This window comes from Marmota flaviventris, chromosome 5 (assembly GCF_047511675.1).
Source record: "Marmota flaviventris isolate mMarFla1 chromosome 5, mMarFla1.hap1, whole genome shotgun sequence".
In the NCBI taxonomy this organism is placed as follows: domain Eukaryota; kingdom Metazoa; phylum Chordata; class Mammalia; order Rodentia; family Sciuridae; genus Marmota; species Marmota flaviventris.
This window is the reverse complement of record NC_092502.1, coordinates 33,644,524-33,668,954: the sequence shown is the minus strand read 5'-3', so window position 1 is coordinate 33,668,954 and position 24,431 is coordinate 33,644,524. Positions and strand designations below refer to the sequence as shown.

The 24,431-nt window shown below is 49.3% G+C and overlaps 1 protein-coding gene across 9 annotated transcripts in view; it reads right to left on the bottom strand.

Moving 5' to 3' along the window:
* Acsl6 (acyl-CoA synthetase long chain family member 6) overlaps positions 1–24,431 on the bottom strand; it is a 56,433-nt gene that overhangs the window by 23,269 nt on the left and 8,733 nt on the right. For 6 of the 9 annotated variants that reach the window (XR_011707562.1, XR_011707561.1, XM_027949590.2 and 3 more), the window contains 11 exons: positions 16,009–16,229; positions 12,602–12,716; positions 11,898–11,962; positions 11,544–11,645; positions 10,940–11,039; positions 10,170–10,348; positions 9,209–9,241; positions 7,809–7,860; positions 3,489–3,562; positions 1,794–1,871; positions 291–425 (listed from right to left, as the gene is read on the bottom strand). Coding sequence is in view for 7 of the 9 variants with exons in the window: in XM_027949590.2 (XP_027805391.2) it covers positions 291–425; positions 1,794–1,871; positions 3,489–3,562; positions 7,809–7,860; positions 9,209–9,241; positions 10,170–10,348; positions 10,940–11,039; positions 11,544–11,645; positions 11,898–11,962; positions 12,602–12,716; positions 16,009–16,229 (1,154 nt within the window). In the remaining 2 variants the exon portion in view is untranslated. Of the gene's footprint in view, positions 1–290; positions 426–1,658; positions 1,737–1,793; positions 1,872–3,488; positions 3,563–7,808; positions 7,861–9,208; positions 9,242–10,169; positions 10,349–10,939; positions 11,040–11,543; positions 11,646–11,897; positions 11,963–12,601; positions 12,717–16,008; positions 16,230–21,379; positions 21,630–24,431 lie in introns of those variants that run through there. The other 3 variants (XM_071612112.1, XM_027949591.2, XM_071612116.1) reach the window with 3 other exon arrangements.

The following is a 24,431-nucleotide window of genomic DNA, read 5'->3' as shown; positions in this document are numbered from 1 at the left end:
GCCCAGACTGGCCATCAGAAAAGCCACGCTCCATGATACCCCTGCAGAAGGTCACTGAATGTGTGACATCAAGCTGAAGGTTAACTCTGCCAAAGTCTGGGCATCTTGTGGAAATGGAATTTCCTAAAATAATGCCTCCCAACCAAGATTTTAGAGAAGAGGAAGAAAATTAAAGAAGGAAAAGCAAAAAAAAGAGTTGGGGAATACATGCAAAGAAGCAACTTCTTTCAGGACAGACTGTCTAGATAAGCAGATAAGCAGCACCTCAGCCTGGCTCCCCCAGGGCTCACCTTGTCATACATCCGGTTCAGCAGTCGTGGGACCACAGGGAAGATGGTGGGCCGTAGAGCCTTCATGTCATCTGAGAGAAGGCGGATGTCTCCCTGGAAGAAGCCAACGCGCCCTCCGTGGCAGTAGACAACAGACTGGAAGTTAGAGGACAGGAGTCCATTAGGATGGGCAGGTCACAACTGGCCGCAATCCAGAGCATCCCAAACTCCATAAAGGGCACCCATAACCCAAACCCAGCTCTAGCTGCTGCCACAAGACACAAAGAATGCTATCTGAATGACTTCCCCATCCCATATCTTCACACTAAGTCCCACTCAGATGCAGGGAGAAGGCACAGGAGGAGGAGTGGGATTCTGAGCTTTGGGGAGATGCCAAAATAGCCATTTTCGTGGATGCCTACTCCCACACCCACTGTCCAATGCTGGAAACTAGGTCTTTTTGAGATATGTATAGCTTATTAATGGGTCTATTTCAGGTCCTGGACTATGCGGATTTTCCCAGGGATATCTCTGCAATGATGGAAGGACTTGTTATCCCCACAGGTACTAGAGCTACTGCTAGAGTTGGCTATGGATGCTGTTTGGTGAGAGGGTAAAGAGGGAGTCTGACTATTTCTTAGTGGGACTAAGAGCACATTAGGGTCCTTATATGTGCTCCTGTCTTTAATGCTTATAGCAACCCTACAAGTGAGGTAATATTCCTAACCACCCCCTTTACAGGTTAAAAATGCATAGCTCACTTTACCCGGGGTTAAAAAACTACTTGACAGTAATTACTGGCATTCTAATTCAGGCCAAGAAAGCTGGAAAGCTTGCCTTATTATGCCAGATCTCTCTCAAGGCAAAATCGGAAAGGATTAAAAGATGCAGTTTATTTATAGGCTGGAACCTTGAGTGACACATGCATTGAGAATGCTTTGTCCCTAAATCACATATGGTTTCCTACCCTCACTCTCTTTACCCCTACAGGCCTGACTCAGACTCAAGCTAATACCAGTCCCCATCTGCAGCCTGAGGAGCTGTGACAGTTTGATTCTTTACAGCTTGTTCTCTCTTTTAGGAATTTGAGAGTTATGAGAGTCGTGAAACAGGAGTGTGCTGGCCATACATGGAGTGGTACGACACAGAGCTTGGATGGTAAAGCAAATGTCTGCAAAGTTGCAATGTTCTCAGAGCAGATGTTATGAGCTTGGGTCTTCCCTAGAGAACTGATAGGGTGACCAAGGTTCTTGGACCCTTCTGACCCCTGTGGTACCTTCTGAGCATAGGGCTTTTTGGTCCTACTTCATAACACCAGTGACAAATGACATCCTGCTAGGGTTATGGGTTCTAGGCATGGGTTGTGCCTCTCTAATGCCAGGGCCTTACCTGCACCATTCGCTCAAACATGTGTGCTAAAGGCAAATAGGAAAAGTGCACATCCGCACAAGTGGGAGCCCACTGACTCTGCAAGAAAACAGAAGGAGCCCAGGCAAATCCCAGTCAGTCAGGTGGGCGTCTTACCTGGATTACTCTCTCAAACATGTGAGCCAGAGGCAGGAAGGAGATGAGCACATCGTCCTGTCTCGGAAAGATCACTTTCTGCAGGTGACGGGCATGGGAGACAGAAAGGAAAGAAACACTGACAGGAAGACAACAAGAGAGTCATAAAACATTAAAGAGAAATGGTCCTGGAGGGGCGAACAGGGAGGGAGGGAAGGGAAGGGAATGGAGGGTGTGAAGACAGAGTGATATATGAGAGAGAAAATGAGAGGGTGGTGGGGGAGGGAGGAAAGGTGCAGAGAGAAGAGAGAGAGAGAGACAGGGCAGCATAGGAAGCGAAGTGTTAGGTCGCAGCGCCAGTGGGTCTAGGTTATCTGCAGAAGCAAAGAGCCAAATGAAGCACACATAAACCAGCAGAGTTGGGCTCCGCAGGGAAGGGCCTGCATCTCACTTGCAGTCAGTCGGCGCCAGCCTGGCTCTCTCCCTTTCCTCCCCACAACTGTGGGATCTGCCCCAGACCCCATTTACCCAGTCTCCCTGGGGCTTGGCTTGTCAGCACTTCCTAGTCCTTTTTCAGAGAAAGGGGCCCAGAGAGCCCAGGACAGAGGAGGAGACAAGGCCAAGTCCAAACCAGGAGGCGGAAACTGGCTTCTCAAGCCACAACCAGGGATCGAGGCCTTAAAGGGGAACGCTGACAGGTCCTGCTGCAGCCCTCCAACACAGGTGAGACTAAGGGTAGGGACAGGGGCTGCTCTGACCAGGTGGGGGCCTGAACAAGGAGGGTTTCCTTTGCCGGACTGCTTGGCTCTTCTGGGTTGCCTTTTGGGACCAGTTTGGACAAACCCTGGGAATGTGGCTCAGTCACCAACCATCTCTCACAGTTGTCTATCAAAGTATGTGACTGGGGCATAGGCAGCCTCCATACTATTACCTGGAGAGAGATGTCTCCACAGTGGAGACAAGGCCTAACTTCTATGAAAAGGCACCATCCTTTCTCCTGAAGGAAACTGCAGAGCATACTCACCACGCTGGGGATTCTCCTTTCTTAGCTGGTTATAAAACACTAACATGCTTTCGTCAGGCCAAGGTCTCAAGCTTTTATGATTTTAGGTTTACCTTTAAGTACAGCCTTATAAATTGGCAGTTGTGGTTGTTTCTCAGACTCTAGTAGTCATTAAACACAAAATGACTGAATTAAACCCTGACCTACTTGAAAACCAAGTTAATACAGGCTACTTGCTGAATAAAGGTACACATTCAAAAGCACAGCTATCTCAATTTTTGAGGTTAAAAATGCAAAATAGGTTTGCAAACTTTTCTTTCCAATATCTTAGTGCTCTTAGAAATCAATTAAGGGCTGGGGTTGTGGCTCAGTGGTAGGCCACTTGCCTAGCATGTGTGAGGCACTGGGTTCGAGTGTGGCTCATAAACATATAAACAAATAAATGAATAAAGGTCCATCAATAACTAATAAAAATTTAAAAAAGAAATCAATTAAGTGTTTGTCAGGTATGGATTGATTCCGTGTTTGAAAGGGATTTTAAAAGTGGGGTTGAAAGGGGCTTTAAAAGTGGGTCTGCTCTATTGAGAACAGAAACTCATGTCTGGGAATGGCAGGCAGCCCAGATTGTATCGGGGGGCAGGGGGCAGAAAACAATGAAACTGATTTGAGGATGTCCTCAAGAGACACCTGTATAGTAAATTTACTTTATTCACCTCTGTCACTTTCAGAAAGCCTGAGAAATCAGCCACCACGTTCCCATGGGTGAGCATCGCACCTTTGGGGTTCCCTGAAAATAGAAGGCAAGAAGAGGAGTCAGTTGGGAGTTCAAGGGCCACTCCTTGAAAATAGTGCCCATGTTAGCGGTCCCCAACACCACCTGTCCACCCAAGCCTCTGGCCTTCATCCTCAGCCACCTCAGAGTTTGAGGAAGTTGAATGCTGCTCCAGGCACCTCCATCCTATAGGCCTTCAGAGCCCGCTATGAGGCATGGCACCAGGAGGCAGGTGACACGACTGCATAGATGGAGTGCCTCAGCCTGAAGGGCTTACTACTTGAGGCTCTGTATCTTCTCCTGTTTCCTTCTGGGAGCACAGGCTTTGCGCCTCTCCTGTCCCCTCACAGACTTCCAGTGCTCAATGCTGCTCTCTAGGCCTGACCTATCTCTGCTGGCAGAGGACTTCCTGCTACAGCTGGTACCTGGCTCAGGTCAGGCTGGAGGTCTCTGGGGTTTGGGCCGCCCCTGCCACCTGCTCATCAGCAAAGATGGGACATAGATGTTCTTACTTTGTCTTCAGATAACCTTCCACTATGATTTGTGGGACTTGGTCCTGAGGGCCCTTGAGGAAATCAGGTACTGCTAGATAATTCAGGGGGTAGAGGTAGGTGGGGACCCAGCAAAGAGCACGCGGGGAGGGAGGCCATTGTGGCCACCATTTCATATCAATGTGGATGCAACCCTGATGTCGCTACTGGACAGATCTGACAGAGCTTAAATCCTAGCCAGCATGACAACACTAAGCCACTTCTCCTCTCATAGTTTCCTTGCCTGTATAAGAGGGACAATAGTTCCCATCTCACAGGGCTTTTATAAGGTCACAGGACATAATCCATGAACAAAAGATGTTAAATTAGATGTTTTCACTGAGGCAGCAGATGTAATAGCCATGAAATGCCAAATGTGTGGGGCCAGACCACATGCAGAAGTTACACAGGAAATATCAAATAAACCAATATGTTAATCTTGAAACCCTTGTCAAGAAGGAGGAAATAAAAGAGCTAAATGAGGAGAGACTAAGAGAATACTGTATTAAACGTCCCTGAATTATTCACTTAAAAATGGTTACTTTTGGTAGTGGAGATTGAGCCCAGGGGGCACTTTACACTGAGCTAATTCCCCAGCCCCTGACAGCATTTCCTTTAAACATGATATAGAAGTTTTTCCAAGTTGCTGGTATGGAGAAACAGCAATAAATCTTTCAACATGGATCTAAGTACAATCAACTTTGCAGAATCCAGGGGCAGATTTTCCTGTTTCTCCCTTTTTCTTGTGTGAAGTCAGTGACAGGGACTGCCACTCAGGCCTCACATTTCTTAGCACTTTGTCTTAGCACTACTGTCCATTTCTGCCTTCCACTCATAAGCACTAAATGTATTTGATTAATACCCAAGAAAATCAAGGCTTAAGAGAGGTCAGGTAATTCTAAAGTTATACAGCAGGAGTGCTAGGAAGTACCAGGAGCACCAACAGATGGTTTTATGACAACATCCTCTGAGTAAATCAGCCACAGACATCGCTGACAGAATCTTTTCTCTGGCTCTTCAGCTGCTCTTTCAGTTGGAAAGCCTATGTCATCATTATACCTCCAACTCCAGTGTCCCCAGGCCTTGCTCCAGGCCCCCTCCACCTTCACTCAAAGCAACATTTTCCATCTTGCTCCTGATCCTTTGTGCATGCTGGGTCCTTTGCTGGGAACACCCTTCCCTCTCTTCTTCTTCAGCTATCAATCTCTTAGAACTTGCTTAGATCTGAGAATCCTTTGTGTCCTGCTATCCTGATGACTCGGAAGTTGGGTACCCTATATAGCCTAGGATGCAGACCCTTGGGCAGTGACCACATGGTACTGGAACTGCCTGCTGATATGCATTGTGAGTTTATGAGTGCAGGGCTATGTCCCATGTCCTCAGCCCCCAATAACAGGTCTGATGCACAGTGGGTTTTCAAAAAATGATTAAATTAATATGCATAAATAAGAAAACAGTACCAAAGACATATAGACTGAGAAGGGTGTGTTTCCTAAGGCTATTATATTTTCTTCTCTGGGAAGAGAAGTTATATTAACTCATAAAAATATAACTATCATTCAAGGGTAGTTTTACCCACAAATTATCTTTTTTTTTTTTTTTTTTTTTTTTTTAGCAGAGTCAGATTTCTGTCCAGTTGGTGGTTATTTTGAAATGAACAACGAACCACATACTCACCCATCAGACTTTGCTAGATAAAATAAGCATAATCTCTCACTTCCTTGCAGACTGTCCTGGCCTGACTAGGGGCTCCAAGCATTGGCTGATTCTACAGGGTGTCCACCATGTGGTGGAAGGAAATCTTCCTGGAATTATTCCACCAGAGGAATAAGAGCCAAATATCAGGTTTAGATTATATTTCCCACCTTTCCCCACTCAAAGAACAATGTAGCCCTGGCTGAGGCTGAGCCAGGACACTGGGCATGCAAGGGAAGCTGTAGCTGGGCTGTGACACTGAGGACACACATGGCTGATGTGCTGACAAAGAGAATGGATACAAGAAGCATAGCACGGGCTTAGCCTGAAGTCTAAGGAATCCAAGTACGTGACCAGACTGGGTGCTATCAGGCCAAAGGTCTGCTTACTGCTTCAGCTGTGCCCTGGCACCAGCCATAGATTTGAGTAGGAGGCTTGGGACACTAAATCACAGCCCATTTTCTAGGCCCCATACATTCTGCTTCCACCAGAGAGCTTGAGTAGGGTGCCTTGGCTTTAGACAGTGAATGCACAGTCTGGAAAACACTGGACATGAGGTGTGCCCTCTCCAGGGGGCAACAGCACTGTTCTGCATCATGAAGTACTTTCCAGATATGGGGCAATACCTGTGACCAAGTATCCATTGAAAGCCTGAAGGCACACTTAGAAGGCAGGGGTCCAAAGCCAGAGGCCACAGCAGTGACCTGCTCTTCAAAATCATGTCACCAAAAATTCATGCTGTAAAACTCATGTCAAAAAGACCTCAGAAAGCTCTATTTAAAAAGCAACATAAACCTGAAGGGCATTTTTGAGTTCTGGGGTTGGCTCTGGATGTCAGCTTCTGAAGAGTAAGGGCTCTATTTCTTTTCTGAAAGGATTTAGTAGAGTACAATGGAAAATCTTTAAGCCCACTTAAACGAATGGTAAACATCCATCTCCTTTTAGTAAAACCAATTTCTCATGATCTAATGATGTGGATAATCCTGCAAAGGTCTGCCAAATGCCTTAGAGGTTGTTCCTGTGGAAGGTGTGGGAAGCCTCAGTTCACTGTCCCCTAAGAACTGTCATCAAGGTGAGCCAGTCCTAGAAATACAAGGCTGGAAACTCCTTACCCATTCAAGAGCAAATCAAATGACTTCCCAAGTCATCAGATGAGATGGAGTGACAGCAATGAGAACAACTCTGGATAGGGAGCAGGGCACAAGTCCTGTCACCTCCTCTTGCTGGTAGTGTCCCCTGAGAGCAGGCCTGGTCGTCACTTGTTTGATTCACCAACTGTACTGAGGCCCCAGCAGCACAGTGACAGGGTGGACAGGGCACTATACACTGCAAAGTGCCATGTCTTTGCCATGGTCCTCATGTATATTCTGTCTCTCCCAGGAAGCCTTCCTTGACTACTTCTGCCCATGCTGATACATGTGCCACTCTGTCAGTGCCAGGCACAGACTGTGTCCTCTTCCTGACAGTCTGCCCTTTCACATGCCACCCCCATCTCCTACTTGGCACTATTAACGACCCTCTTCACAGGTGAGAAACTGGGAACAGTAATGGCAGAGAAGTAACTGGTTCATAGTACTCTAGGAAAGTGGTGGGGATGGGACTCACACTCAGCCTCTTAGACATCCTTTGATGGAGTCTTAGATATCCTCAGACTCCTTCCTCAGTCCCTGATACATAGACCAAGTGCGGGTAGGAAGCAGAGGGGTAAGAGCTATTTCCCATAAAGAAACGAAACTATGAGAAAAGTCCTTTCTCCAGCACATAATCCAGCTGTCCCAGTCTTCACTGGCTCAGCTATGGGAAATTCCAAGGACCCCATCTACACCTCCCAGTCCACACTATCTCTCCATTTGGCCACTCCGGACTCGTCTGGTGCTGGATACCAGCAGCAGGAGGAGGGACCAACATCTGGAACCACCCACAAGACAATGTTCAGCCCATCTCACAGAGGGCACCAGAATTCCTGAAATCACCTGCCAGGCTGCCAATATAGGGTGCAGGAGGCCATGGCTGGTAATCTGGGTACCACTGCTTACCTGTTGTGCCACTTGTGAAACACACAATGGAGAGGTCATCAGGTTGTGGGGGCTGCAGGAATGAGAAGAGAAGTGTTTTAGGGAGACCCGAGTGGGAACTACCAGGGACCAAGATGCCTGGATCCCTCCACCACCTAGCCTCACATGTGTGCTGTGTATATGGGTTATACAGGTGGGGGTATGTGTTGGGCATGTGTGAGTGCCCCCATGTGCTGCAGTTAGAAAAGTAGGGAATTGAGCTCCCAGGAAAGGGGAAAAGAAGCTACATGATGGACATGTATCTGTCCCACCAACCTCACAGCTGGTCTGCTGTTTCCCAGCTCTCTTAGATGGAGTGGGGCTACAGTGGTCACATTCAGGTCTCTACCAAATACCCCTCATCTTTTTAGTGGGTATCACCCAGTTCTCTCCTTCCTTCTCATTTTCTCCCAGATACCTGCAATTAGTCTTGGGAATACAACATGTGGCTCAGGAATTGAGTTACCCATTAAATCCCCAGGACTACTCGGCATTAGGTGCTTCCCTGGCATTGGGCACATGGTCCTGGGATCACCAGCAGGAGCCCATCTAGTCTATTTGCACAGAGAGATGGCTTCCCAGAGGAGGTGATATGTATAAGTTAAGATGGAAGGACAAACAGAATTTTTCCAGATAAAATAAGACCATGTATTCTGGGAGAAAAACTAGCTGGGAATAAGTACAGAGACATAAGAGATAGGGTATGTGGAAGGACTGGGGAGCCTGGTGCATGGGAGATGAGCAAAGACCCAGGGCCACCTGTGCAGGGTCCTGGGAAGCAGGGCTATGACCTGTTCAGGACTCCCTCTCCCTCTCTCTCTCTCTCTCTCACTGTGGCTTGAGGAGTAGGAAGGACTGAGCTAGAGGGAGAGGCCTGGAACCTGAAACCCTGAAAACTTCCTCATAGCCCAGCCCAGAGGGCACTGGGCTATGATCTAACCCCAGGCAGGACCATTTGGAGATGGCACACAGAAAAGTTCACAAGGGAAAGATGAGCAAAGACAGTAGATGCCACAGGTCACTTGATCCAGGGGTTCACTTTCGGTTTTGTTGCTACTTCTGCCCATTCATTCTCTGGTGTGTTCACTACATTCAAAGGGAAAAAAACAAGACTTCCCGAAGAAAAACTCACCAGAGAGCCACGGGTACCCAGGCCTGGCTGCCCTTTTGTCTCCCTCCCCAAACATCGGACTTCTTCCAGGTCCCTCCCTGGACCCTCAGCCTACAGAAGTCCTGGACACCCAAGGAGGTGTTCCTGAGTTATGCACAAGATTTGCATATTAACATGGAGGTGCTTCTCTGGCCTCTCTACTCTGGGCTCTGTGAAGACAGACCATACCCACCATCTTGCTCAACAAAGACCTGCTTATAGATTAGCTTACCACAGGAGCATGGTGATTTGCTTGGCCACAGTCCTGAAAAAAGAAAATACTGTTTAAATACATACAAGTTCTCATCAATTAAAAACAGAACAAAATAAATTCAGCATCTGGGCATGCTCTTGCACCAAGCCCAGAGTTTTAGATCCTGTACTTAAACATGGGCTGCTGTGGAAGATGCCACCTGAGTTGCCTCTCCTCAGACATATGTCTAGCCTGGAACTCCTGGGAGAGAGGCAGACTACCTAGAGGTTCTAGGCCCACCCCATACAATACAGACAGGGAGCCCAAGATCTGGGGAGAGGTTAGGCATTATGAACATGACAATGGGTTTGGACATGTTGGGCTTAAGATGCTCACAGTACATCTAGGAACACGTGTGAGACAGAGTCGCTGGGTGGTGTAGGCTTCTGAATGAGCATTCAATGCTGGGCAACAGGTGGGAGTTGCCAATGCAACTGTGGCTGCTAAAGTCATGAAGGAGTTCAAGTGCACAGGCATATGGATACAAGGAGCAGCAGACAAGAAAGGCAGGACAGGAGGCCCCAGGGCCCTGGATCCAAGAGCACAGTAGAAGTCAGTTGAGCAGTGCCTGAGATCCTGGAGGCCAGTTCTGAAGGCTGCTGAGGATCTGAGTCCCAATGAGTCCTGGAACTCAAGTCTATCCTCAGACACACACAGGCTGACACTAGCTAGAAGTGAGGAAGCTCCAGAGCCTGTGCAAGTGCTTCTCATGTTGGCGACCATCATCACCTGGTGGTGCCTGGTGACATTAACTATGCCAGCCATAGTGTCTTCTCTGTGGCTTATCCAGGCCTCCCTCTACCAGCCCTTGCAAAGCCCGGCCTGTCTCAACACACACCTAAAACAGCCACCCAGCACATGAAAGGGGCAGATGACCAGTAGCTCTGACTCAGTGACTAGCCATCTATGGCTCAGCAAACAACCAGAAGCAGATTCTCACCTCCACAGCTTGCATGGACTTGATGACCACCCCGCACTTCTGCCCTCTCTCTTTCAGGGCTTCCTCAAACGGCTCCATCAGGATGATCAACTTTAGCCCTGGAGTATCCTTCCTCTCCACATGCTCTAGTAGAAGCACAGCTTTCTGAGGTTTATCCATGATCACGGTGCTGATGTCCGCTGTGGGGACCATCAAGGAGAGTCAGGCTATGGGGGTGCAAACTATGACTATGAGCAACACATGCCAAACAGCAGCACCATGGGCTGTTTATACCAGAGCTTGTATAAATAAATAAATATTCAAGACAGGCTGTGGGGGCCATGTGTTGTGTGCAAAGGAACATGCCATGGGTCCTGAGTATAACCAAGGGAAGAAGGCCCAGGAATCTCCAGACTTCCCAACTAGCAGACTCCAAGCTTTCCTTTGCTTCAGACTCAGCCCCCATCATCCCAGGTCTACCTGTGTTATTTACCCTACCCCCATTCCTGCAACCATGTCAAGCTGCCATGAACCTGAAATGGTTGTAGCCTTGTGTAAAGGCTGGTTCAGAGGCTTCTTATTGACATTCCATCCCTGTGCAAGGAACCTTTAGGTGAAGCCCAGCTGGGGCCAGCTGAGACTCAGGAAGCCAACTCAGGGGCCAAAGTATAAGCCCCTATTGTTTCCTGAGAGCAGAAGCAAGGACCTCCTATGAATGTGAAACAATTGGCATAACCTGAGAGACTGGGGACCAGCTGCCTATGGTGGAAGTGGGTGGCAGTAGGGCTCACCTGTATTGATGATGTAGCGGATAGCACCAGGGCCTAAGGTGTCATAAAGTGGCACCACCACCATGGAATATGTGTAGCAAGCCAGCTCTGCAATGATCCACTATGGAAACAAGAGGTCAGGATGGGGGGAAAGGAGCTAAGAGGGTGGTACTGCCTTCCAACCAGGCAGCCAGAGTGCCTGCTCTAGGCCCTATACCTGACACTCTGAACAGCAAGGAGTCCACAAGGCTGAGAGGTTGTGGTTGCCCACCCACAGCCTTCTAGACCATGCTTTACCCATGGAATTCTATTAACTCCTGGATTTCATGTCCAAACAGCCCAAGGTCCATTTCCAGGACATGCATGCACCTTTTCACCATGACTTTCCTCTCCCTTGGCTCAAGGGACAGCTGTTTGTGGGTCTGGAAGTGGTATGGATGAAGTTCTGCTGGGTATCTGCTCCTGATGAGGAACAGAGCTAGGGGTGGGGTATAGAGGATGGTGTTAAGGTCTCCCTTTTATTTTCTTGACCCTAGTCCTACAAATTGTGGGAGCAGAATTATTCCATGTAGTGCCCAACCCCTACTCCGCTAAGACAGAAAGACCAGTCAGGACAGATACTCACCTCTGGTCGATTTTGTGCAAAAACACCAATAAACTGATCTGTACTTGCTTTACAGTTGTGCTGGAGAAGTCCGGATCCCAGAAATTCAGCCCTATTAGCCACCTGCACACAGATGCGGGGAGGACATGGGCAAACGAAGGCTCTTCGGAGCTGGGAGACCCCCAGGTGGGATTCCTATAGGTCTAACAGACCTCCCTGACTCCCTGCCCAGGTAGACCCAAAGTCCCTCAAGGCTATTACAGGCCAGAGAAATAAAAAATGACCCTATAGAACCCAGCAAGGTGCCCACAAGCCCCTCCCTCCAAGTGCCAGTTCTGCATGAAGACAGGGTGGGGCCTGTCTTTTGTCACTCACCTCCTGGTAGGATAGCCACTGGTAAGGCTGCTTGGGCTTCCTGAAGCCGAGGCAGGGCCCATTCCCTGCAGAGACAAGCAGGTCTTGTGCAAGGGCAGAGGCAGGGTGGGTATGCTACCCCTGCCTATCAGGCACCTGGATGGACATCCCACACTGTGGGTATCCACGGGCCATGAATGTTCCCCTAGCTTCCTAACCCAGAAGGACATAAAGCATGTGAACATGGCATCTCTCAGAGAGCAGGGAGGCCCAGGAATGGGACTGATACAATAACTGTCCCTACCATAACTTGTGTGACCGTCTATACTACAGATCCAAAAAGACCCAGATACCTGGGGCAAGGAAAAGGTGACAGGCTGCCTCTCTGTGACAGTCCCCCTTTGCCTCATACTCTTGTGTCACCCAGACATCTCAGAGGCTCAAGCTTAGAATCATGCCAGTTAGTAGTCTGACAGCTCAAGGCTCACAAGGGGCTGACAATATGGTGTATACAGTGCGGAGCCTAAAGTCAGGGAATCCTAAGGGCTGAAAAAAGCTAAGGTCAGCCCTTGGCCATGTAATGCAGTTGCTTTTCTGACTGGTAAAGGAGGGCTAGGAATGGCTTCTCTGATGAACCTGGGCCCTGCTGACCTGCCCATATGCCTGTTACCATGGTTCCTTGTCCACTTTTATACCCACCCAATGCCTGCCACAGCCCTTCTCACCTGAGATACTAAGCCCACGGCGAAACACCTGGTACATGGTCCGGGCATCATCATAGTAGTGGGTAAGCAATTGAGGGCTCCCTCCGATCACAGATCTCCGGGCCCCGCCACTGTCCTACAAACCAAACATAGGCCAGAGAAGCTGGCTGAGACAGGCAAGGCTGTCACAAAACTGTATACAGTTGGCATGCACAAAGCTGAATACAGCTTGGATGCACACCTGGTTTACACAGTAGGGCTGGGAGATGCTGTGTGAGCACACCTGTACTATATACTCTCAATCTGTGTGTATCCATACTCAAACATAATTGGCCAGTGAATACAGGCACAGGCCCAGTACACTGATGTGTGACTCCCCCTCCTTCTCTCTCTCTCTCTCTCTCACACACACACACACACACACACACACAATACTGCATTCACACACCAAGTCATCACACATGAAAAGTACAGAATTTTCAGTAACTTTTCATATATATCCATATAATGGAACAGGAAGCATTGGCTGGAGCCAAGTATTTCCTGGCATAACCTCCCAAGGTATCCCCACCACATCAACTGCTCTTAGGCCCCTAGGTTAAGAATCATTTAGGTGTAGTCTTTAGATAAGAAGGCTGCCATCCATCATTCACATACTAGTGTAAATTAGTTGAGGACTGTACTGAATAGTTTTCCAGGAACTGAAGCCTAGGACGGAGGACAGGCTGAGTTACACTAATGTCCAATGGGGATGGGCAGGGCAGTGGGACACTGGACCCTCGGCAGTACAGACCCAGAGTAAGAAGGAAGGAACATCTCTGCACCGGGGTAAGGGAAAGGAGCTGGGTGTCTTTCCTTGCTTCTTCCTTTCTACCCCACCCAGGCTCCCCAAACCAGAACTCTTTTATACCACAGCTTTGCCTGTTCTCTAAGCATTACTCAGGCCTGCCACTTCTTAGAATACTAGGTCTGAGGAAATACTGTGAGCAACACAGAGCGAACAGGCAAACTTAAAACTACAGCAGGTCTCCACTGTTTTGAAGTGGAAAGTTCTGTTTGGCCAGTACTTCTGAAATTCCAGGCCCAGCAAAGACCTGTGTGGGAAGCTGGAGGCATATATTTGGACCTGGTTAGCACCGGGTGACAGATACAATATAGTAGGGGATGGTGTGCTAGGGACAAAGGAGGCTCCAGCAGTCATGTGTGTTGGGGTGTGGCTGCCAGGCCAGATTTTGGAAATGCATAGGTGTTTGCAGAGCAGAATAAGGAGCAAGGAATGGCACTCTGGGCACAGGCAATAGCAAATGCAGATGTGGGGCAGGAGCAAAGGTACATCTGGGGACTGGAGAGCAATTCATGGAGCTCTAGATGGATATGGTAGGACAGCAAGCCAGAAAGGGCTGCAGATCCAAACAAGGAGTCTTTGGCTTGAGGGCCATGGGAAGCCAGGGAAAGTGACCCAATCTGATTTGTGTTTCTCACCAAGCAGCATATGGAGTAAGTCTGCCAGGCCCTGTATGTTGCGCTTGCCTCTCTCCCTCCTTTCCTGCCTCTGTTCTTTGCCTCCTTTACTCCAGCCACTCTGATTCTCTACTCTCCTAGGTAGAGAGGCCAGCTCAGTTTTCCTTAGAAGGGAAGACTTGACTTTGTCCCATGTCCTGTCCTCTCAGCTAGACTCACAAGCTGACTCTTTCTGTGGTCCCCAGACACTGAGCTAGGCCATCCCTCTTGCCACCAGACCCCACCCAGATCACTTGCAACCCAGACACCTGCTGGTGCCTCCTCATACCTGCCCCTGCCATGGCCACCCTTCCATAGCATGAATTGGCCCTGTCTCTCTATATTGAAAACCCAGAATAAATCCATGCTGCCCATACCATGCATCCCTTCCTAGTTCATGGGCTTCTGTCCAGGCTGACTTCTCCAAGAAAGTTATAATTATAAGCTTAACCAAAAACAACTGTTCTTGGTGCTCTCTCTGTACCACTCTCAAAAACCTTACTACACCATAAAAAACAGGTGCTCTTTTTATTACCCACTTTATTACTGAGGACACTGATGCTGAGAGAGTAAAGAAACTGCCAAGAACCATACAGTGTGAGGCACTTCCAGGCTCCAAGCCCAGGACTGCTGGTCATGAAACGCCATTCTTATTTTTTTAAAAAATATTTTTAGTTGTAGATGAAAATAATACCTTTTATTTATTTAGTTAGTTTTATGTGGTGCTGGAGATTAAACCCAGAGCTTTATGCATCCAAGGCAAGCACTCTACTGAGATATACCCCCAGCCCTCAAAGACCATTTTTATTAATACTCTGCTAGTCCCAATCTAGCTCCTCTACATTGCCTAGCACTCAACCATGTGCTTTATCACACATCTGAGCTTTGCATACATCACTCCTTCTCTGGAAAAATGTCCTTAGGATCCAGATGCCTATCTTGATCTATGTCCTCCCCTACCAGGCAAAACATTGCCATGTTTAAGATCACCAAGATGTACCATCAAGAGCAAAAAAATCACAACAATGTATGTATCATGATATAATTTAAAAACTGGGGGACAGGGGTGCTATCTATACATATTCTCAAGGCTAAGAAATAATCATTAACACAAGTTGCCTCAGGGTAGGAAAACTGGGAGACCAGGGGAAGAAGGTAGAAGCTTTTCAGTATATGTCCTTTTGTTTCTTGCAAATTGTGTGAATGTATTACCTGTTCCAAATGAACAGAATTAAAGTTTAGAAAAAAGGCAAATTGTAAAAGGGCAAAATAAATTCCATAAACTTTATATATACATATATAATACATTTAGTTGTAGGTGGACAAAATACCTTTATTTGTTTTTATTTTTATGTGCCGGGGGATCTAACCCAGTGCCTCAAGCATGCTAGGCAAGTGCTCTACCTCTGAGCCACAACCCTGGCCCCAAATTCCATAAACTTAATAAAGATGCCTGGAACACATTTGTGTGCTGGGCCACTGTACCCTCTTCTCCACAGAGGCTCTACATATAAAGGGCCATGTGCTCTGAGAGGGCAGGGCCCTGGGGTAGGCTCAGGTCTGGATCCCTACACTAACCAGAACTGGGCATAGGAAGAGTTTAGGAGGGAATTTACCTGAAGTTCACAGGACCTGCTTAGCCTACTGAAGCATAGATGAACCAAGGTCCCCTATTTGAGAAGCTGGCAAACCAGATGCCCAATGCAAGGTCAAGGTCAATCTCTGCCATGGGACAGTTACTAGGAGAGGAGCATCTGGCAGGAGATGCTGCCCAAGGCTCCTGTAGAGCATGCTGGCTGGTTGGCAGGGGAAACTGGAATTTTCTGGGCCACTTGAGGTCAAATGAGCCACAAGTTTGGCTTCTACCTTCAAGATGCCTGTCCTCTGCCCGCTACTTTCCACAGCCAGACTGCTCCCACCCTGCTCACCTCCACTTCTTCTGACTGCATCAGGAGGTTGCATGGTGGTCTCAGGGCCTTTGGCCGGTGAGTGAACCAGTAGGCAAGGATGGCAGCCAATGCACCCATGCTCACAAGGGTGGTGGCTGAGAGACTGCGGAAAAACTGGCCCAAGTCGCCCAACTCGGGCAGCCGCAGTATCCTCAGGATCTCCTGTGTCTGCATCTTCTCCAGAATTGAGAGGACAAACTCTGTAGGAGACAAGAGATAGATGAGGGAGGAGACCCAGTAGACAGGCTGGGGAGGGATCCTGGATCACAAGTGGCACACTGACCATGGCCAGGCTCTGGCTCAATATACTGAAGAGCAGACCATGGGCTAGTTAGGGTATACAGTTCAGGTGCACATTCAGAAGGCCTTTTTCCATGAGAAGCTAGAGCTCTCATACCAGACAGTCATATAATCTGACCCAGTTTTCCTGAGAACCACATGCTCAGGCCCTGGGCCATGGCTGACAGCTGCTTCCACATCTTCCAGGGGCCAGGATGTGCTCTGGCAGCTTTGGTCATGGAGCTGCTCAGGCCCTAGGACCTGGGTACTCTGCCTTTCCTGTGTGACTCTGCTCACAGGGCTGTGTTTATCATTGCTCCTAGGGTGTGGAGAAAATGTAAAGGCAACCGAAACGCTCAGAATACTGCAGGATGAATGGGATGGAGAGATATAAGCTCTGCCTGCTCCACCTCTAAGCTCTCAAATCCAGGCCCTGATTCTGAGGGAGAGTTCAGCAGTGCTCACAGACTCGCCTGAACAGGTATCTACAGGCCTGATGACACAAAGACAGTGACCTAGCTGACTATGTGAGCTCTATAGCCCTGTGCTGCCACACACTGAGTACCAAGAGGCACTGCTGGCCCCACCATTGACTGGGCTCTGTGCTGTCCTTCCTGACTCCTTCAGTTAATGTCCAGAGGAAACAGGGGGTAGAAAGTATTAAACTGGCAGGAAGAGAAACAAACCAAGGCCCAGCAAGAGAGGGATCAGCAAAGTGCTATGTGTATTCCTAAAGGTAACCAGTACCTCTTGGGATGTCATGGATGCTGGCCAGGGTGCCACCATCACCCACTGCAGCCCAAGTGGTATAGTGGGCTTTTCAGGGAGACATAGGGATGGATAATGTGGTTTCCATGAGAAGCATTGGTAACCAATTTTGGTTCCAAGAGAGCAGGTCCCAGGGTGATCCTGGGTCTTCCTGTTAGCCACTAAGTAAGTAAGTATTGACAGAACAGATACACAACTAGGCTGGGCTCAGGGTGAGCCAGACATCAGATGCTGGCATCCACATTGAGATCCCTTCATGTCATTATCCCAGTGGGACCTGAATCTAAGAAGCTCCCCAGAACACCTATAGGTCTACCATCGCAATGATGGCAGACTGGGCCCCCACAGGTACCCTCCTCATGGGCCCTTGGTCCTTGGAAGAGGTTCCTGTGATTTCCTTTCTTGGGAAACAAGAAGAAATGCAACAGTGGCTACTCTGCAGCCCTGGGATATGAGCCAAACAATTGCTTGACCCTTGAGGGAGGAGAGATCTGCTAAAATTCCAATAGATGGAATTTGTGCTAAACTGTAACATTACCACATGGACTATGAGGTCAGTGTTGTGCAAGTCATCGCAGAGGGGGAGGGGAGGGAGAGAGAGAGAGAGAGAGAGAGAGAAAAGAGCGATGGGGGAGGGAGAAAGGGAGGAAGAAAGAGAAAGAGAGAGAAGCTCCTTGGTTAAAGTCCATTCTCATTTACTTATAAGCTATTGATAGTTGAGCATATTCCACCTCTTTGAACCTCCACTCCTCAGTCTTTAAAATGGGATAGTATTAGGCATGTAAAGCTCCTTGTACTGCATTTAGTAGAGTCAGAGGACCAAAGAAATGGCTAAAGGATATGCTTGTCCGACAAGCTGCTGCTCAGCATAGGAAACAGAAAAGGGTTCAGAGGCAGACCTGGCCCATGCTGGTCCAAATGGCTGGCAGAGGCCATTGGGTCCAGGTCCTGCAGCCCCACAGAAGGAACAGATGATCTAGAGGTGTATAACAGGCTGAGTCCTGGGAACACTCACCAACCTCCCACAGGCTTGAGTGCTCCAAGCACCCAATGAAAGTGAACCCCCAGCCAGGCAGAGCATTCTCCCTGAGCTCTCCTGAGTCTGAAGTCTGATTTTGTCAGCAGCTTTTTTAAGCTGAGTCAGTTATGACTGTACCCCACAGGAAGGACCTACTCCTGGCAGAGCAATCAAATTAAGGTTCTGCATCATCAAAACAGAGGCCTAGCTGTGGATTACAGTGATTCACAAGGAAAACCTCTATGGGGGCGCTGTCCCTGCTGGCATTCTTGGGACATTGACTTCCCTGTATTGCAGATGGGAAGATCAATTCACAGCCAGGTCTATGAGATAAATGACTCATTACTTTGGAAAATCTTGACATGCTCTGTAGCTCTTGGGTGAGCTGAAAGACAGACAGATGACTAAGTGGAGGCAATGGGCCTAAGAAGTCCCTGCCCAGCCTCTGAGGCCTCAGCTATATGGACCCAAAAGTTTTAAAGAGAACCTGGGAGGATATCTCATGAACACCAGTCCCTGGCCCTTGGAAGTTGCTCACAGACCCTAAACTGCCCCAGAGAGTGGGTATTTGTGGCACTGGGTACAATGCTGGAGTTGTCACAGCATACAGCAGAATGAACATGCCATCCATCCATCCTTCCATCCTTCCATCAGACCCCCACATGGCCCTTGCTCTCCACAGATCAGTGCTGGGCCTGCTCTCAGTCCCATGGCAAGAAGACATGAGGGAGTGGGCAGAGTCAGGAAGTGTGGATTCAAGCTGTGATCATACAGAGGGAGTGAGAGAAGGCGCCTGACTCCAGCGTGGCGAGTCTGAACAGGCTTCTGACAGGAAGTGATGAGACCGAAGGATGAAGAGGAAAGTGTCCCAGGCAGAGGGCAGCGACTACGCAAAGGCTGGAGCTGAAAGAGCACACAGAGTGCTTAGGAAACTGAATCTTCTGTTCAAGATAATAAAAATTTTGAGCCTGTGGAAACTTGTACAAAGGTCAGCACTGAAGTCTGGGAGGCCGGCCTTGCAGATCTGCTGAGCTCTGGGTTGTTACAGTATCATAGTTCTCACAGAGGTGAAATGCAGGACTTGTCTTAACTTCCTGAATTCCTGATGCCTGAGAAGCCCTTTCCATCACACTGCACTGTGTGATCCTCCACGTACTCACTGTGAGGAAGTAGAATACAGGGCTCCTTCTTCACTGAGAGAGGAACATGGCAGGTGCCAAAAGAACCAGGACTCAAACCCCAAATCATTCCTTTGTCTTGTGTGGCCACCCCACACCTTCCAATATTGGATCCAGTTTCACAATGCATCCTCTCCTTCAACTTGGTATTGAAACCACAGAAAGCCAGCTGCAGCCTGCTCAGAAGAGCCAAGGCCCAGTTTCTAGGAGGTAAGGTCAAGTGTAAGGCTGAGACAACCTGGACATGGGGATCAGCCTATCAGATCAGTCACGTGCTGTTGTCTTCCCTGCACACACCATGTGTAAGCTTCTTCTTGGCCTCACATGAAAAACTCATCATCTTCTCCTGGATGGGTTCTTGTCCTCCCCCTGGGGTTACAGAGTCCAGTGGGCAAAAGGCTTGGCTGTCTGCTCCTCCTCGGGTGAGGTGCCCACCCTTTAGGAGGCATCTGCAGTGGCTGTAGCTCCTCTGGCCCTGAGGCTGGGCCTGCACCTTTTCGTGGCTGGACAGCAACCAGGGGGTCTCATTCTTCCAGGTGTAATGGCTTTCTCAGATATTAAAAAATTGCTTGCATTTATTCTGAGATTCCATTCAGACCTGGGAGCCACTGAGAAGCAGAACTGTTAAGCCCAGGTCCTCTAAGGACACTGGCCTCAAAGCCAAGCCACGCCATCTAGACCTTGGCATGTAGGAGGATAAGAAAGTCTGGACTCCTCTCATTACTTCAGGGGGCCTTGGCCTCCTCTGACCTCCTCTCTCTGTCAACATGGGCTGAGGCTTGGTGGTCCCTGGGGTTCCAGCCATGCCTGCCTCCTTCTATGCCCCAAGAGGTTCTGCGGATTGCAGCAGCTGTGAAGGGGGATGGTGTGTGGACAGCACCCATGGGGATCAGTGGTGCTGGTGTTGCCAGGTGAGAGACTGTGTTTATAAATATTCACCTGGCAGGAGGACCCAGCCCTCAGCAAGAGCTAGCCTCCTTTTGCTCCCAACCCCAGCACATCCCATGCCTTTTTCTCCAGTATAGACCCATTCAGAATACCAAGTAGTGACACAGTCTGGAGCACTGGGGCTTCCTCCCACCTTACCATGTCCTCTGCTGACTCAGGGCACATAGTTAAAGCAATAGCTCTTGTGATCCAGGATGGGAAAGAACAGGAAGAAAGGGGCCATAGAGGGTGGCATGTTGGCTCCAAGGTGGGAGGGTGGCAGAGGCAAAGCTCTGGAGCATAGCCCCTGTGGCAATGGCCCTGAGGCCAGTGGTTTGACTCCAAGAACCTTCTGCTAGTACAACTCCCTGCCCCCGCGCCCCCCCCCCCCCCAGCACTCTACACCATCAGCTTAGTTGGATGACTCTGCAAGGAAGGATCACTTCCTAAACATCTCTGAAGCCTGACTACTCCTCTCCACCTACCCAGTCCTGGGCCTGGTCCAGCCACTACCAAGGGCAGCCCAGAATGGTATACCAGACTTCTCATGGTTCTTGCTCTCACCTATGCTTATACTGATGCCAAAGTTATTTTCCTGATAAATCAATGTGTCTATGTCATGCCACTGCTCCAAAACTTTATCTGGTTCCCTATTGCCTTAGGTCTAAATGCCAAACTCATGCTGGCCCTCTATGCTCCTCATATTCTTCCCTTCCCTTAGACTCACACCAGTTTGTTTCTGTATCAGAAAGAAATAATAGAATTCTGGGTCTCTGCAAACCCCCAAGAACTTCAGAAACAGTGGGGAAGCTATGGTATCAAAGAATATCCTCAATTCCCAGTAAAAACTCCAAAAAGAAAATTACAACCTCTCCCAGGGCTTAGGCTCCAGGACCCCCAGCAAGCAAGCTTGGGAAAGGGCCCAAAGTGGTTTCCAGTGCTAGACTGACCTTGGTCCAAATCCTAGCTCAGACTCTTGATAGCTGTGTAGCCTTGGGCAAATTACTGCACCCCTCTGGGCCTCACCTCAAACAATCTCATGGACAGAAAGTGGGATGCCAGGTACATAATAGAGGAAACACTGGGTAGACAGGAGCTAGCTGAAGCAATTTACTCCCTTTCTTTGCCAGCCAAAGGAGCTCAAAGACAACTTGCAAAAGCAGATGCATTCACACCCTACCTTTCCAGCGGGCTCCTGGCACTGAGAAGGTAGCTTAGCTGGTCCCACTAGAACCAGCTTCCCTTTAAAGGGCCTGTGGGGCCCAGGGAAAGAGTTACCACATCTTGATCAAAGCCCGAAAGTGGCGATGGCCCTGTCCCTGGGAACAGCTGATGGTAACAGCCGCCTGCTCTCAGAAGCCAGGGAGTGGAGAGGTGTTAGCCGTGGAGGCAGTGGCTCCCGGGTGGCTGTGGGAGCAGGTCTGGCAGGAACCAGGGCACAGAGCAGCTCTGTGAGGAGCTACTGGCCCCTCAAGGCCCCCGCTGCCCCCCCCCCTCATCTGTACATGGGGCGGTGCTGGCTCTGATCAGCTCGGAGCTAAGCAACCCAGCCTTAACCCTCACTCTGCCAGCTTGCCAGAGCCTCCGCCCACACCCCTCTGCACCTCCACTCACCCCACCTTGTCTTCAGTCCTGGAGGGGAGTCTACCAAGGGGGGGTTATTAAAGGACAAAGCCTCCTTACACATCCATCTGAGACACTGATTAGGGGCCAGGAGCTTTGTGCATGGACTGGTGACCTACGGTGAGCATGAGCAGCAGGGGTGGTAGGAAGTCATGGGGAGTGAGGGGGTGGGGATACCCGATCTCTGATGTTGAAGGAGGCGGTGCCATCCACCGGCACTCTGCCTCCAGCCTCTCCTAGGAGCCACCTCCACTCCACCCCCACAAGGTCACAACCAATCTTGGGAGAGAAAAGAAACTGGGCATAGTTTCAGATACAAACAATATCTACTCAGGGATGCTCTGGGGAGTAGGGTCAGAAGGTGGAGGATAGTTCATCTTCTCTACAGGGCCCCAGGGCAGCACATCAGCCCCTCCCTATTGCTCCCTAAGAGGCCTTCAGGGATGACCACCCTGGAGCCAGAACCCACACCCTCTCCTGCTGGAACCAAAGCCAAGCTCTCCGCAGCACTTCTCCCAGACTGGGGCACCTAGGTACCAGGCCTCCCAGGGAGAGCCTCACTCTTTTGAGGTCAGTCTCCACAGAGTGTGGGGCTACTTCTGTAGCTCTTTCACTCTGACCTTCGCAGCTTTTCACTCCTACTTCCCTGGCTAACATGTAGCTGGCTGGACACACAAGGCACACAGCTATGCCTGCTAGTGAGGAAGACACACGCAGGCCACAGGGCCCAGTTCAACACCAACCCCAGGCCCTACCCCGGCACCAGGTGCTTCTGGGCACTTCCCACTCTGTTCCTGACACTTCCCAGCCTACTGTTCATCCAAATCCAGTCCACCTCCCTGCAACATGGCCTAGTGCTCCAAGCTCCCTCTTGAGAGATGTTTGCTCAACCTGTCTGGGAAGTCCAAATCCCAGGCTTGTAATACCTTCCATGGGGCTGAAAAAACTTTCCATTGCTCACCCCATCTTCGGGGGCAAGACATACAGACACCTTCTGCCTCAGCAGCCCACACCTGGAACTAGGCCCCCCATCTCCAGTCCTCCCTAATTAAAACTCACAGATACCTGAGGACCTAATTTTGACCCACGCAGCCCTTCTCCTTCCTCTTCGCAGGACCCTACTTTTCTCCTCCAGACACTGTTAAATCTTCGTTTAGTGCTTCCCAGGAAATTTAGTGGTCACAACAACGTCCTGGTTGATGGAAAGCCATGGAGGATGTGTTCCTATTGCCAGGTCAAGAACTGCATAGACCTTGCCAGGTGTGGTGGTGCACACCTGTAATCCCAAGCAGGAAGGCTGAGGTAGGAGGATTGTAAATTCAAGAGCAGTCTCAGCAATTTAGTGAGGACTTGTCTCAAAAAAAAAAAAAAAAAGCCAGGAATGTAGCTTAGTGGTAAAGCACCCCTGGGTTCAATTTCCAGTACTAAAAAAACAAACAAACAACAACAAAAAAAAAATACCTCTCACATGCATCCTGTAGCCACTGACCTGTGGAGACGCACATACGGCAGACCACACTCAGCCCAACAACCACCCCATCTGCACAGGGATTCAAGCTCCTGTGGGTGAGGGGCTTTCTCTCCACTTTCCTCTTGGGTTTTAATTACAATCAAAGAACCACAGATGATTGGGGCAGAGATGGAACCTAGGGCATCCACGACTCTGGAACCGTCAGGGGATACCCACTGCACATCCCCCTAGAGAAAAAAAAAGGGCCCATGATACTGGGTTGCTGAGTTACAATCTGAGCCTCCCTGTGGAGCCCAATTATAGCTCTGAAAGTGGAAGTAAGCCCCTGGACATGGAAAGGCCTAAAGTGTTCCAGCTTCCCAAACTCACAGAGAACATAGCCCCTTTTAGCAGCCTTCACTACCCCTTTGCCCCCATCCTCACAACAGAACTTCTCAAAAATCTCACTCACCCAAGCCCTGGCCAGGGAACATGGACCCACATTCCTGATGACAACAACAGAAAGCCAGGCTCAAACAGCACTTTCAGGAACTCAGAAAGATGAGTAACCTTGAGAAGAGAGGAGCAGACAGAAACACAGTATCTTTTCCAAGCTCTGAGATAAAGCTTGTCCCTACCACGAATCAGGCATAGCAAAATTCTCAGAACAGAGGGACAAGAGAAGCTAAAACAATGGCAGCAGCTCTTTGGAAATATTTTCAGGGAATGATGACCAGGACTGATGGTCCTTGGAGGAGCCAAGGTCCCAATTTCCTTCATTCCAAGACCCGGGAGAGCAGGCATAACCCCAGGGATACTGGTGGGGACCATGGACACCACACAGGCAGGAGGACACCGCCTGGCCAGGCCCTACTGTACAGGAAGCCAAATCCTGTGGTTGCAACATGATCCTTTCCCTTCCCAGCTGTGTCCACATTAGGACTGTCGGCGTCCTGGCCTCAGAAGCAGTGATCCAGTTCCCTCACTGGCACAAACTGTGGACACACTACAGGCCTCCAGTGAAGGGGACACATCTGGCAGGAGAGCTGAGCTCTCAAGAGTTCACCTGCATGTGGGCAGGGTACAGGTGGGATAGAGTGTAACTTCCTGCAGTTAGGAGGAAGTTCCTTGAGGTAGGAGGATCCTGGCAAGATATGGT